Source organism: Brachyhypopomus gauderio, chromosome 1, assembly GCF_052324685.1.
Source record: "Brachyhypopomus gauderio isolate BG-103 chromosome 1, BGAUD_0.2, whole genome shotgun sequence".
Taxonomy (NCBI): Eukaryota; Metazoa; Chordata; class Actinopteri; order Gymnotiformes; family Hypopomidae; genus Brachyhypopomus; species Brachyhypopomus gauderio.
The window spans coordinates 42,736,278-42,748,463 of NC_135211.1; the positions used below are offsets into that span (position 1 = coordinate 42,736,278).

Here is a 12,186-nt window from a genome sequence, read left to right on the forward strand (position 1 = left end):
GCAGATATTGCTGCCCCCCTTCACCGCTTGACGAGCGGCGGCGGTGTGAGGTTTAGCTGGTCTGACGACGCTGAACATGCGTTTTGTTCTCTGAAACAACGTTTGTGCAGTACGCCTGTCTTGGCTTACCCCTGCCCGGCCGAACGGTTCATCGTGGACACTGACGCAAGCGATCACAGTCTAGGTGCTGTACTGTCCCAGGTCCAGGGAGGTTCAGAACGGGTTATCGCATACTTCAGCCGCCGCCTCGACAAGGCCGAGAGGAACTATTGTGTCACGCGACGCGAGCTGTTAGCCGTCGTTGAGGGGCTGCGCCACTTTAGGCCCTATGTGTACGGTGTGCCGTTCCTGCTGCGGACCGATCATGCATCACTCCAGTGGCTACTACGTTTCCGCGAGCCGGAGGGCCAATTAGCGAGGTGGCTAACCCGGCTACAGGAGTTTAACTTCGTGGTCGAACACAGGCCTGGTCACAACCACGGTAACGCCGACGCGCTGTCCCGACGCCCGTGCGCGTCACTCGACTGCAAATACTGCCAGCGGGCTGAAGACAGAGCGGTCGACATCGGTCTATGCGCGGCGGTTGGCCAGTTTACCCCTTCTCCCCCCGTGTTAAGCTGTGTGTCCGCCGCGGAGCTGACCGAAGCTCAGGGGGCTGATCTGGAGCTCGAGTGGGCACTGCGTGCGGTTGAGTCGGCCACCACTCCGGAGTGGGACACTGTGATGCGACTGGGCCCCGTGGCCAAGGCCCTGAAGTCTAACTGGGGCAACCTGAAAGTTGTTGGGGGTATGCTATGCCGGGTTTGGGAGGACCCGGGCACTGGGGGCCGTCTAACCCAAGCAGTGGTGCCACGGCAGCTGCGCAACGATGTCCTGCGGGCCGTACACGGTCTTCCCGGCTCAGGCCATTTTGGCATCACCAAAACTTTGGGCCGGTTGCGTCAGAAATTCTGGTGGCCTGGCTGCAGGATGGATGTCGAGCTGTATGTCCACTGCTGTGACGTGTGCGCTGCTAAGAAGGGACCGGCGAGGACCTCACATGCTCCCCTCCACCCCATGCAATCCGGCAGCCCTATGGAAAGAGTGGCAGTGGACGTGCTGGGGCCGTTCCCAGTGACTGAGTCGGGTAACCGCTACGTGCTCGTGGCCATGGACTACTTCACTAAATGGCCGGAGGCGTATGCGGTGCCCGACCAGAGTGCTACAACGACGGCTGAGACCCTGGTGGGGGAATTCTTCTGCCGTTTCGGCGTCCCAGAGGCACTACACAGCGACCAGGGTAGGAACTTTGAGTCTGAGGTCATGGGCGAGGTCTGCCGTTTGCTGGGGGTGCACAGGACGAGGACGACGCCCCTCCACCCGCAATGTGATGGTCTGGTTGAGCGATTCAACCGGACCCTGGCCGCTCAGCTGGCCATGGCTACCCGGGGGAACCAACGTGACTGGGACAAGCAGCTCCCTTTTGTCCTGTTGGCATGCCGCTCTGCCGTACAGGAGACCACTGGTTTCACGCCGGCCATGCTCATGTTCGGCCGTGAGCTACGTTCGCCGGTAGACCTGGCTTTCGGCGCACCTCCAGTGGACGACGGTGACACTTACCAAGGTCCTGTGTTTGTTTCCAGGCTACGGACGAGACTGCACGATGTCCACACGCTGGCCAGGGGCCGCCAGTCTGAGGCCGGGCTACGCCAGAAGCGTGCTTACGACATGCGCTGCTATGGCGAACCTCTGCTGGCGAACTCTGAGGTATGGCTGTACAACCCGCAGCGTAAAAAGGGACTGTGCCCCAAGCTGCAGTCTGCTTGGGTGGGCCCGTGCTCTGTGCTGTCTCGGCTGAGCGACGTGGTCTACCGGATACGTTGGGGCCGGCGGCGCCTCGTGGTACATCGCGACCGCCTTGCCCCGTACCGCCCAAGGGCTCAGGGCACTGGACGCTGCCGGGACTCTCCTGCCCCTGTTTCCCCCGTGGCCCCTCACACCATTTCCCCTGCGGCTGGATTGGCCAGGCCGCAACGTATGCGTAGGCTACCACGGCGCCTACAGGACTGTGTGCCCTGAAACGTGTGCCATGTCTATATGGACTGCTCATTGCTGAGTTCCCGACTGGTCAGATGCCATATTCTTGTTACGCATCTCCATGTTTTTGTTTTTTTCATGATGCTGTGAGTTGAGCTGTTTATTGCCTTATGCATGTTGTACGAGTTATACTGTTCATGCATTTATGTCGTGTTTGATTCCGTTATGGAATTTTTAAATCCTTGTATTAGTTGCACGCTACTGTTTTGTACTGTGTGGTCGCCGGGACGGCTGACCCCTTGGGGGGGGGGCTGTGTAGCGTCGGGCTATGGGAGGTACCGAAGAGTTACGGTAATACCCATGAGCCCTAGCGGCCTAGAAGTGTTATGTGTTATGTAAGTTTATGCCTTTGTGTTACGAGTTGCTGTTATCCTTCATATGTGCTGTTGGTGTTAGTTACCCTGGTCCATTTCATGTACTTGTGCCTTACCCGAGACCCCCTTCCACCCAGGTGTAATGTGATTGTCATAATGTTACCCCCCCGTGTGCATGTGTGAAGGAGGCGGTTAGCCCCATGTGATTGCGCATGCGCGCATTGAGTTTTACTTCGTGGCATTAATAAAGCCAACTACAAAATTGAAATGGACCTGCCTACGACCTCTTTTCTCCACACCACGCCACAATACATAAAAAAGGCAAATAAAGTCTAAGCAACTAACTAAGCAAACATGCTTAAAAATGCTTTAAGCTCCAGGCATGAAATATTAAGATATCTAATCTGAGATTGTGCTTTAATTACAACAGTCTTGTATTAAATCTCAGTAATGTCCAGCAGGTTTAAGACAAACTTCTGTTAAACCTGAGATATACTAATCTAGGTGTGAAATTTAAATGACAGTTGGGTTTAGTTTAAACTGATGGGTGATGAGTGCAAATAAAAAGGAAGTGATCGCAGGTCTCAGGGAAAAGGGAGGATTTAATGGGTAAAGTGCACAAACTCAAAATTACCCGTGAATTAATCCAAATTAAGGATACAATAACCAGCAGTCCACTGGTACAAAGACACGATATATAGACAGACAACGACCCTCAGGTGTTGGGTATCCTAATGGTCCCACCCACCTGAGGGATGAACACAACGTCACAACAAGACAACATGAAATACTGCCACTGCAGACGGAGGTGGCCAGCAGGGGGCGGCCGTACCGTGACATAAACTACAGCTGAGCTTTGAACTACAGCTTTTACGGAGTTAAATAACCCACGTAACTCACTAAGGTATAAACTTAGTTTAAACTCTAAACCACAGCTAAGCTGATGACATACCAATTGCCCCATGTTTCAGAATAAATGTTGGTAGCCTACAGAATTACATCTTACATTTTACAGTAGTGACAAATCCATACCAGCCATCAGAGGGTCAGAGGGCCCAAAAGACTGTTTTGTTTGTTTTTTTGTTTTTTGCTAATAGGTTGATTGTAACCATGCAATAATCTCATGCATTCAATATTTTCTGCTTTCTGTGTTTGCCGTGGTTAGCCAGCCCTTCACGTGGCTGCCCTATAGGACAGCAGAAGGAAATCGCTGAGTCTCACTGCGTGAGGTCTGGGTTGGGAGGAACCACAACACCAGCAGGTGCAGAATTCTTCTACCATATTGCCACTCTGAAAGTATACGGGGGAAACCCCGATCGTCCCACCCCGTTTGTCATCCCGCTGCTCACGGGGAGAGTCCGCTCCTGGGGGAACGGCTCTAGTGTCGGGTCTTTCAGCGCTACTCCACAACCACGCTTCCTCACGCATGTTCACACTACATCTTAAAGTTTAATTGTCACTTTGTGTCTATCTGTGTATTGGTTATGCAATTATTGCATTCTCTGCTGGTTTTTGGTACTTTTCATTATATATATATATCAGTAGCGAACCGTGACCTTTAAACCTGGGCCCGCTACCCCCCCCCCCCCCCCCCCCGAAATTTTTTTTTTCCTTTCTTAATAAACTAAATAAAGAAAAACTGAGACGACAGTACAGCTTTAAAAACGCAATAAACAATAATATCTGTACTAGATAACATCTTAAGCAAAATAAGTTTCCAAACAAAATAAGGTTCACAGCTCCGTGGTTCTCGGAAGCGGAATATGTAAACAACGCGCACGAGGACGTCAAAGGGATGAATCGAAACTAGCTAGCGATGGTGCTAACGACAGCTAGCGTCGCCACAGCGGGCGGAAATTATCATACAGTTAAGCCCGCCCACTAAGAGAGAAGATATGATTGGTCAATTTTGCTGTCATTTGAAACTGGTATTGCGCTGAATTATAACTGCCAGGCCCTCTGTAAACGAACAGCGGGCATCACAGTCCTGATAGGGGGAGACACAGGCTCACAGGCTTCCACTCAACCCCTCACCTTCCAACACAGATTGAATAGACACGGGTGAATATTTTATTTGCTTATATTTTTGTAATTGTTTAGATGTCGAATGTCAAACTGTAAGCAGATAAAATAAAATTGGATAATTATATATATAATGCTTTAAGAATATTTTAGGCCCTCTGAGAGGGCGTAGAGGGCCCTGACGGTTCCCCCATATATATATATATATTTGTCTTAGAAGCAAATTTAAGCATGAACCATTATCTAAAATGGCTTTAAGAGTATAAAGAACATACATTCAGTGATTCAGTGGGCTGTGTCCAAACATATATGTATGAGATATCTATAATATACATTTCAGCTCTCAATGTTTTTCAACAAAGGGAATATTTTTCTCCTAATAGTGTCTCCCAAATGTTGTGTGTCAGATCTATAAAATACATTTCCAACATTTTTAACCACTGTTAAAGACTGTACAGCTGTATCAAGCAGGCTTCCTTACTTATGTTTTCTCTGTACTTTGTAGTCTGCTGAGTAAATGTACTGTACTGTACTGAACCTGAATGTGTTGTGTCAGCCTTACATGATCTGATGTGAAAACGTTTTCTGGATAAACTTAATACACTGCAAATCAATGCGGTAAAATTCTCATGAAAATATTATTTAACATGCAGACATCACCTGGAACAAGACAAGATACTATCAGTCTGAGCATTTGAATATGTAAATCTGACTGGGCTGATTTGTCTTTGTCCTGGGGCTACAGAACAGGTTACCTGATAAACTGCTAACTCACTATATCTGCATAAACCTAGTGTGTCCATTTAGGGAAATTACTTAAATTTATTTAACTGATTATAGAACTTATATAACTGTCTGTTATGTGAGCCTCATGTGCAGTACTTACAGAATTGGGAACCCGCCGTAGAAAATTATGATCATCATATGAATCAGTGGAGGAGACTTACAGCTTTTATGGAAAATGACGGGTGCTGCTTTAAACAAATAGTTGGGTCCTAATGACCAAACTCCACAGTTTTTTGGCTACTGGTTCTTCTGTTTGTCTGTGTGTGTTTGTCAGGAGTAAATGTTTAATACCAACCCCATACAGATGGTCATACGGTTCAAACATGAAGTGATGAACGCAGGTAAACGGGCTTCTCTTCCCGTAAGGTAACTGAACATTAACAAGGATCCACCCTTCACGCTTAATGGATGAAAATGTCTGAAGGGGTGTGAGTACTGGCCTCTCACTAAACATTGTTATGCAACGTTTAGTGTTCAGAAAGTCACTAGCCATAGAAATTACCCCTGCCTTACTGGGGAAGCCTGCAACCACCATTACTCCAGGAAACTATGTAGTATTATGTGTTAACCTTGTAAATCCTGTAAAACGCTTTGTGACAACATGTGTTGTGAAATATGCTACATTAATTTGCGAACCTCCTATATATATATTAAAGTCCCTGTAATATGTGGCCCGTCTCTGATTTGTGGACATCTCTGTAACAGATGGGTTTGTCTGACAGGTAGTCTTCAAGTGACGGGGCGTGCAGGTAAGTCTGACTGATATGACCGTGTTGGAGTGCAGTGCTGTTGAGATTTCTCCCTGTAAACATCAGAAAATTCCTCTGATTAAATAACCTAAACACAAGAGCGTTAGTGTTGGTAATGTGTAATTCACATTTTGGCCATGTGAGGGTGCAATGGATACAAGGACCAGCAAGGAACTTGTTTTTTCAGCTTCAACGCTGAGACTTCCTGGATACTGAGCATACTAACTATAGCTAGGTACGGTTAACCGTTTAACTCCATCAACCTTAACATTCCACAGTTTTCCCCGAAACTAAGACTACTTTTTGGGCGCAAACGGTAAGATAATCAGCGTCTGACGCTGCTGTTGTGTTAAAGTCTTCATCGGTTATTAGCCCGAGCGCTGTTGCCGTGCCAACTGTGCGAAGACAAAGAAACGGTCTCGCGCACGCCAGCTAACCGGCTAATTAAATAAGATTAAGCTTAAGTTATGCGACGTTGCGTTTTTATCCGCGTAGAAAACAACATTTGTCCTTTGTTAGCTCGCCAACATGGACTATAACGTCCACACTGACTATAGTACAACATAGTCGGGTGATGTGTTTGGTCCCGTTAGTTCATACGCTAGCGCTAAGTCAAGGTTTTAGTAATTCCAGGTTGGCTACCGTCGTGTGGCTAATTCAGGTTAAAGTTATTACACAGTTATTATATATTATAGTATTATTCCAGCTTTTTTTAGAATGTCGATTATCCGTGTGATATTTTTATATTTATTTTTTAAACGGACCTGACGGCATCAACAGGTTATTAGCGCACAAAGGGGCGGAGAAGTGTCACTACCCGGATGTTTGTTTTCGTTGTTTATTTGTTGTTGTTGTTTACGGCCGGATGACCTAATCTGTTGTCTTTCTGCCGTACAGTTCTCGTTGGCCGACCGCGCATGCGCGCAACAACAGACAACACCGTACAGGCTGCGAATCAAGAGCGAAACCTTCAGAGAATAAAGAGTCCACGTCTCGTTGTTTTTGTGTAAATACACCGTTTATTTGTGGGGTAAACCGGTTTACACGCCGCCATGTCCGCCAACACCGGACAGAACCGGGAAGAAAACGGGGACGATGTGGACGCCAGACGCGAGGATAAACCGGAGTAAGATGATCCTAACTACTGTTGCCATGCAGGTTTCTGGATATTGCGACATCCCACTTTGTTATGGTGGTGTGTTATAGGCGATGGGGTGGTAACTATGGGTTTGATTGATGTGTTTTGCATTGTTACTTCAGTACTAAAGACATGATTCAGCACTTTTAAATCGTCTGTGATTGGTCAGGACACTTACAAGTAAAATGATTGGTTAGTTGTCTTATTTCCCTTTTGCAGTTATATATATATTGCAAAAGTATCATATAATGACTAAGGAGTGACATATGCCGCCTTAACTGAGGTGCTTTGCTTTGAGGAGATGTGACCCTGTGTGATTCTGACGTGACCGTGCAGGGCTGAAGTGGGCGGGGCTTCCGGTGGGGCAGGTATGGTGGTGGACGCTAAAGCCCGCCCCCACGCCTATCATTACAGCCTGGACTACCCCTGCATCGGACACTGTGTCATCATCAACAACAAGAACTTCAACAAGAGCACCGGTAACACCACAGACTGTGCACACACACACACATATATATACTCACACACACATATACACACACACATTCTGATACTGAAACGTTGTGTGTCGTTGGTTCAAGGCATGAACACGCGTAACGGCACAGACGTCGACGCCGGCAACGTCATGAAGGTGTTCGGCACGCTGGGCTACAAAGTGAAGGTGTTCAACGACCAGACAGTGGAGCAGATCAAGAAGGTTTTAACGGCAGGTGAGGCTGTACCCCAGTCCTGATTCGTCTTTTACCATAACCGCCACCGTTTGCATTCTGATGCTGTTTCCTATTAGCCATATCTGCAGTGAGCAGGTAATGTCTCACGTTTATTGTGTGATGTGTAGCGGGTGGTGTGACAGTATAAGTACTCGTCATTGGTCCTGTGATTCACGTGCTGTAACTAAAATCAGCATTCTGCCAAGACTAGATGTATGTACTAAATACTCCTGAACTGTGATGGGTGATTGAAGCTCTCTGTAGACCCACAGAAACAAGCGCAGGTTTGTGTTTAGAGCTAAAGTGGTTTGAGATGGTAAATTGTCATGAATTCCAGGTTCTAGGTTTTGTTTGCCTCGTGTTTATTGTGTTTTTTTAAGGAGTTTCCAGAAATGCACCAGTTAACAGCACGAGATGATGTTCCGGGTTAACAAACGAGTTCTGGAGGAGGAGTTGAGCTTGTAGTTAACTCTTCTCTCTCTCTCTCTCTCTCTGTGTGTGTGTGTGTGTGTGTGTGTGTGTGTGTGTGTGTGTGTGTGTGTGTGTGTGTCTGTGTCAGTTTCCAGGGAGGACCACAGCCGCTGTGCGTCACTGGTGTGTGTGTTGCTGAGTCATGGAGACGAGGGCGTGTTTTTCGGGACAGACGGTGCCATAGAACTGAAGACCCTCACCAGCCTGTTCAGAGGAGACCGATGTGCATCACTAGTGGGCAAGCCCAAACTCTTCTTCATACAGGTGTGTGTGTGTGTGTGTGTGTGTGTGTGTGTGTGTGTGTGTGTGTGTGTAAGCCAGCTCATACTCCTTTTTCTATAAGAGCTTTTTTTATGTTGGAGTGCATGCATGCACACGTGCGATCTTCCTGCAGGTTTAGACATGGCTTCAAACAAGTCTAAAATAATGTTCCTGTAGTTGTGTGTGTGTGTGTGTTTGTTCATTTGCACTAAATCTTGTGATCCTCCTCCCTTTTACTAAAGGTGAATGACAGCTTACAGACAGTAATCCTAGCACGAGAGTGCAGGGCAGTGTTTACCCTGTGTAATGTTGTTGTTGTGTGTGTGTGTGTGTGTGTGTGTGTGTGTGTGTGTGTGTGTGTGTCAGGCCTGCAGAGGTACAGACCTGGATGCAGGAATAGAGACTGACTCTCCAGACGGCTCCCCTGTGAAGATTCCAGTGGAGGCCGACTTCCTGTATGCCTACTCTACAGCACCAGGTACACACACACATAAACACACACACACACACACACACACACACACACACACACACACACACACACTCTTAAATTGTTTTGTTGACAATTAGTAGAGTGTCAGAGTGTGTCTGTAACCTAGGTTACTACTCCTGGAGGAACACCATGACTGGCTCCTGGTTCGTACAGGCTCTCTGTGAGATGTTCTGCACTTACGGCCGAGAGCTCGAGCTCATGCACATCATGACCCGGGTTAACCACAAGGTGGCGCTGGACTTCGAGTCCGTCTCCAACCTGCCGGGCTTCGACGCTAAAAAGCAGATCCCGTGCATCGTGTCCATGCTCACCAAAGAGATGTACTTCAGCCGCTAGAGAGGAGGGCTCCCCCTGCTGGGAGGAGGACTTCCCAGCATGCTGTAGACGGCTGGCTGAGCTCCAGGGACGTGGGTAAAGCCACAATCAGGGATTTCAGCACCACAAGCAGGTGACTGCGCAAGGTGAATGTAAAACTCAACAGCCAACACCATCGCACTGACAGCATTTGGTGTTTATAGAAATTTCTTAAATTAAATCCAATCCCTAAAATGGCTGTTGAGGTAGGATTATGTTAGTGATCGAAAATGACTTCACAAATCCCTGACTGTGGCTTTCGAATCAAGTGCTTGCGTGTGAAATAGACTAAGATTAGAGCATTAAGGGAACTTTAAGAAGCTGTGTTTTCCCGTTAGCTAGACAACTTAAATCAGTAAACTTGAAGCTGATGGCTATAAAGACAGACCATCAGTCATCTCTGCATCTCTGCTTATACATGTTAGTGTTTAAGCCAAGGTCAAAAGGTAAAAGGTCAAAATGAGGTTGACGTCAAGGTGATGGCAGGTGTCTAAAAGCTCTGAATGCCTTGGTAGATCTGAACTGTTAACCGACTTCATTGACCTCGTTCATCAATATGTCTTTTGTGTTTGTATTCTTTTTCACAGCAGTATATCGAGTGACTTGCCAATGTGGTTGGCTGTTTGTTTTTGTAGACTTAAATTTTCCATTTTTTGTCTGTTCTGGGATGAAAAGATCGATCCTGATCTAGCCACTGTGTGCACATTGTTAAACCATTTCATCAATATTTTACAACTTTTCTACTGCACTCCACTGTGAAGTGTTGCACCGTTTGAACTTTATTTTCTTATGGAATTGTTTAAGGGAGTTTTTAACATTTCTGTTGAGTATTTATAGGACCTTTTGTAGTTAGGCGAGGTATTGTGAGTCTGTACAGGTTTATCTTTCTGAAAGTACCAATATGACCACTACTAGCGTCTTTTGTATAAGGACGTTTGTAAAGCCAGTAATGGCAGCCATGTGTGGTGCTGTGGTGCACTAATCAGGGACAAAACGAACGGTGCCCAGCTCACATTAAGGCAGCGCAGACCGCAATAGTTTAAACAGTGATGACTGAGCCATACAGCTACACAGATCTGAATCTGTAACAGAAACTGTCATTGGAGAAGATAGCGTTTAAGTATTTAGATTATCGTTTTGCTGTGACGTTTGTCCTTTTCTGTTTGCCTGTATGGCATCAAAGTGTGTGTGTGTGTTTGTGTGATTAAACTAGGGATTCAATGATGAATGGAGCAAAGGTCTGTACCTCTGTCCTGCCTTAACACACACTGCCCATGAACCAGCCGGGTCACACTGAATCAGGTTCAAGCAGGAACTCTGTGGCCCTGCCACTCTGAGCTCCGCCTCCTTAGAACAATCATACCTGACCTCAAGTGACCCTTACTGATTTGTGAGTGGGAGGAGTCAGATCATGTAGATGGACTTTCATTTTGTACCAGCAAGATTATGTGGTGTGTCGTTGAGCCCTGTGAAACTCCTGAACCTGGTGGTTTCTTATACTGACTATGCTCTTCGTTTACAGTAATATGATGGTGGTTATTTTCTCTTTTTCACTGCCCACATAATGATGCCGACATTTCCTGTGTAACCCAGAACTGGGGAATGAAATAAATAATGTACCTTTTGTCAAACGGAATGGCTTGGTTGTATAAATCCTTCAGTAACTCATAATAATAAAATAATAAAAAGATGAGACAATTTTGTATTTGACCAGAAGGTGGCAGTAGAATGACTACAAGAAGATGTGTCAGCCAAAATAAAATTCATGCATTCCACACAAATCCATACGTTTTGGAATCGCTAAGTAAGTCATATGGTTTTTAGATGACACTTGTAGGCGGAAGACAGTTTGTCAAAAGATAGATAAGATAGATAAATACTTTATTGATCCCTGAGGGAAATTCTTGACAAGTCAGAGCGTGTCAGTAGGCTGGTGGATTGAAAGCAGGAGAGAACTCTGGGAAGTCTCCGTATCCATGAAGCTGGTGTAGTAACCACTGTCAAATATGGAGCCACCACATCAGAGTGATCATTCTAATATGTGCATGACACACTTTCCACATGCACTAGTTGAGTACACTAAACCCAATAGTAGTGGGTATTCATTTAAACTCACCGGCCACTTTATTAGGTAAACCTGTCCAATTTCTCATTAACGCAAATGTTGAATCAGCCAATAACATGGCAGCAGCTCGATGCATTTAGGCATGTAGACATGGCCAAGACGATCTGCTGCAGTTCAAACCGAGCATCAGAATGAGGAAGGTGATTTAAGTGACTTTCAATGTGGCATGGTTGTTGGTGCCAGATGGATTGGTCTGAGTATTTCATAAACTGCTGATCTACAGGGATTTTCATGCACAACTATCTCTATGGTTTACAGAGAATGGTCCAAAAAAGAGAAAATGTCCAGTGAGCAGCAGTTCTGTGGGAGCAAATGCCTTGTTGATGCCAGAGGTCAGTGGATAATGGCCAGCCTGGTTTAGGAACGGCAACAGTAACTCAAATAACCAGTTGTTACAACCGAGGTACACAGAAGAGCATCTCTGAACACTTAACACATCGAACCTTGAGGTGGATGGGCTACAGCAGCGGAAGATCACACCGGGTACCACTCCAGTCAGCTAAGAACAGGAAACTGAGGCTACAATTCACACAGGCTCACTAAAATTGGACAATAGAAATTGGAAAAACGTTGCCTGGTCTGATGAGTTGCCTGGTCTAATGGTAGGGTCAGATTTTGGCATCAACAACATGAAAGCATGGATCCATCCTACCTTGTGTGAGGGGGATGGATATATATATATATATA

At 46.3% G+C, this 12,186-nt stretch overlaps 1 protein-coding gene across 2 annotated transcripts; it reads left to right on the forward strand.

Annotated features, from left to right (window-relative positions):
* Positions 1 to 6,104: 6,104 nt before the first annotated feature.
* LOC143521260 (caspase-3-like) lies at positions 6,105 to 11,010 on the forward strand. Of its 2 annotated transcripts, none has more exons than XM_077013931.1 (7): positions 6,105 to 6,263; positions 6,845 to 7,073; positions 7,422 to 7,564; positions 7,667 to 7,795; positions 8,355 to 8,530; positions 8,894 to 9,005; positions 9,127 to 11,010. In XM_077013931.1, the coding sequence occupies exons 2-7, from the start codon at positions 7,000 to 7,002 to the stop codon at positions 9,354 to 9,356; spliced, it is 864 nt and encodes a 287-aa protein (XP_076870046.1). In that variant the 5' UTR covers positions 6,105 to 6,263; positions 6,845 to 6,999; the 3' UTR covers positions 9,357 to 11,010. The 2 variants fall into 2 exon arrangements, with proteins under 2 accessions (XP_076870046.1, XP_076870055.1); XM_077013940.1 differs by having other exon boundaries at positions 6,112 to 6,182.
* Positions 11,011 to 12,186: the final 1,176 nt, after the last annotated feature.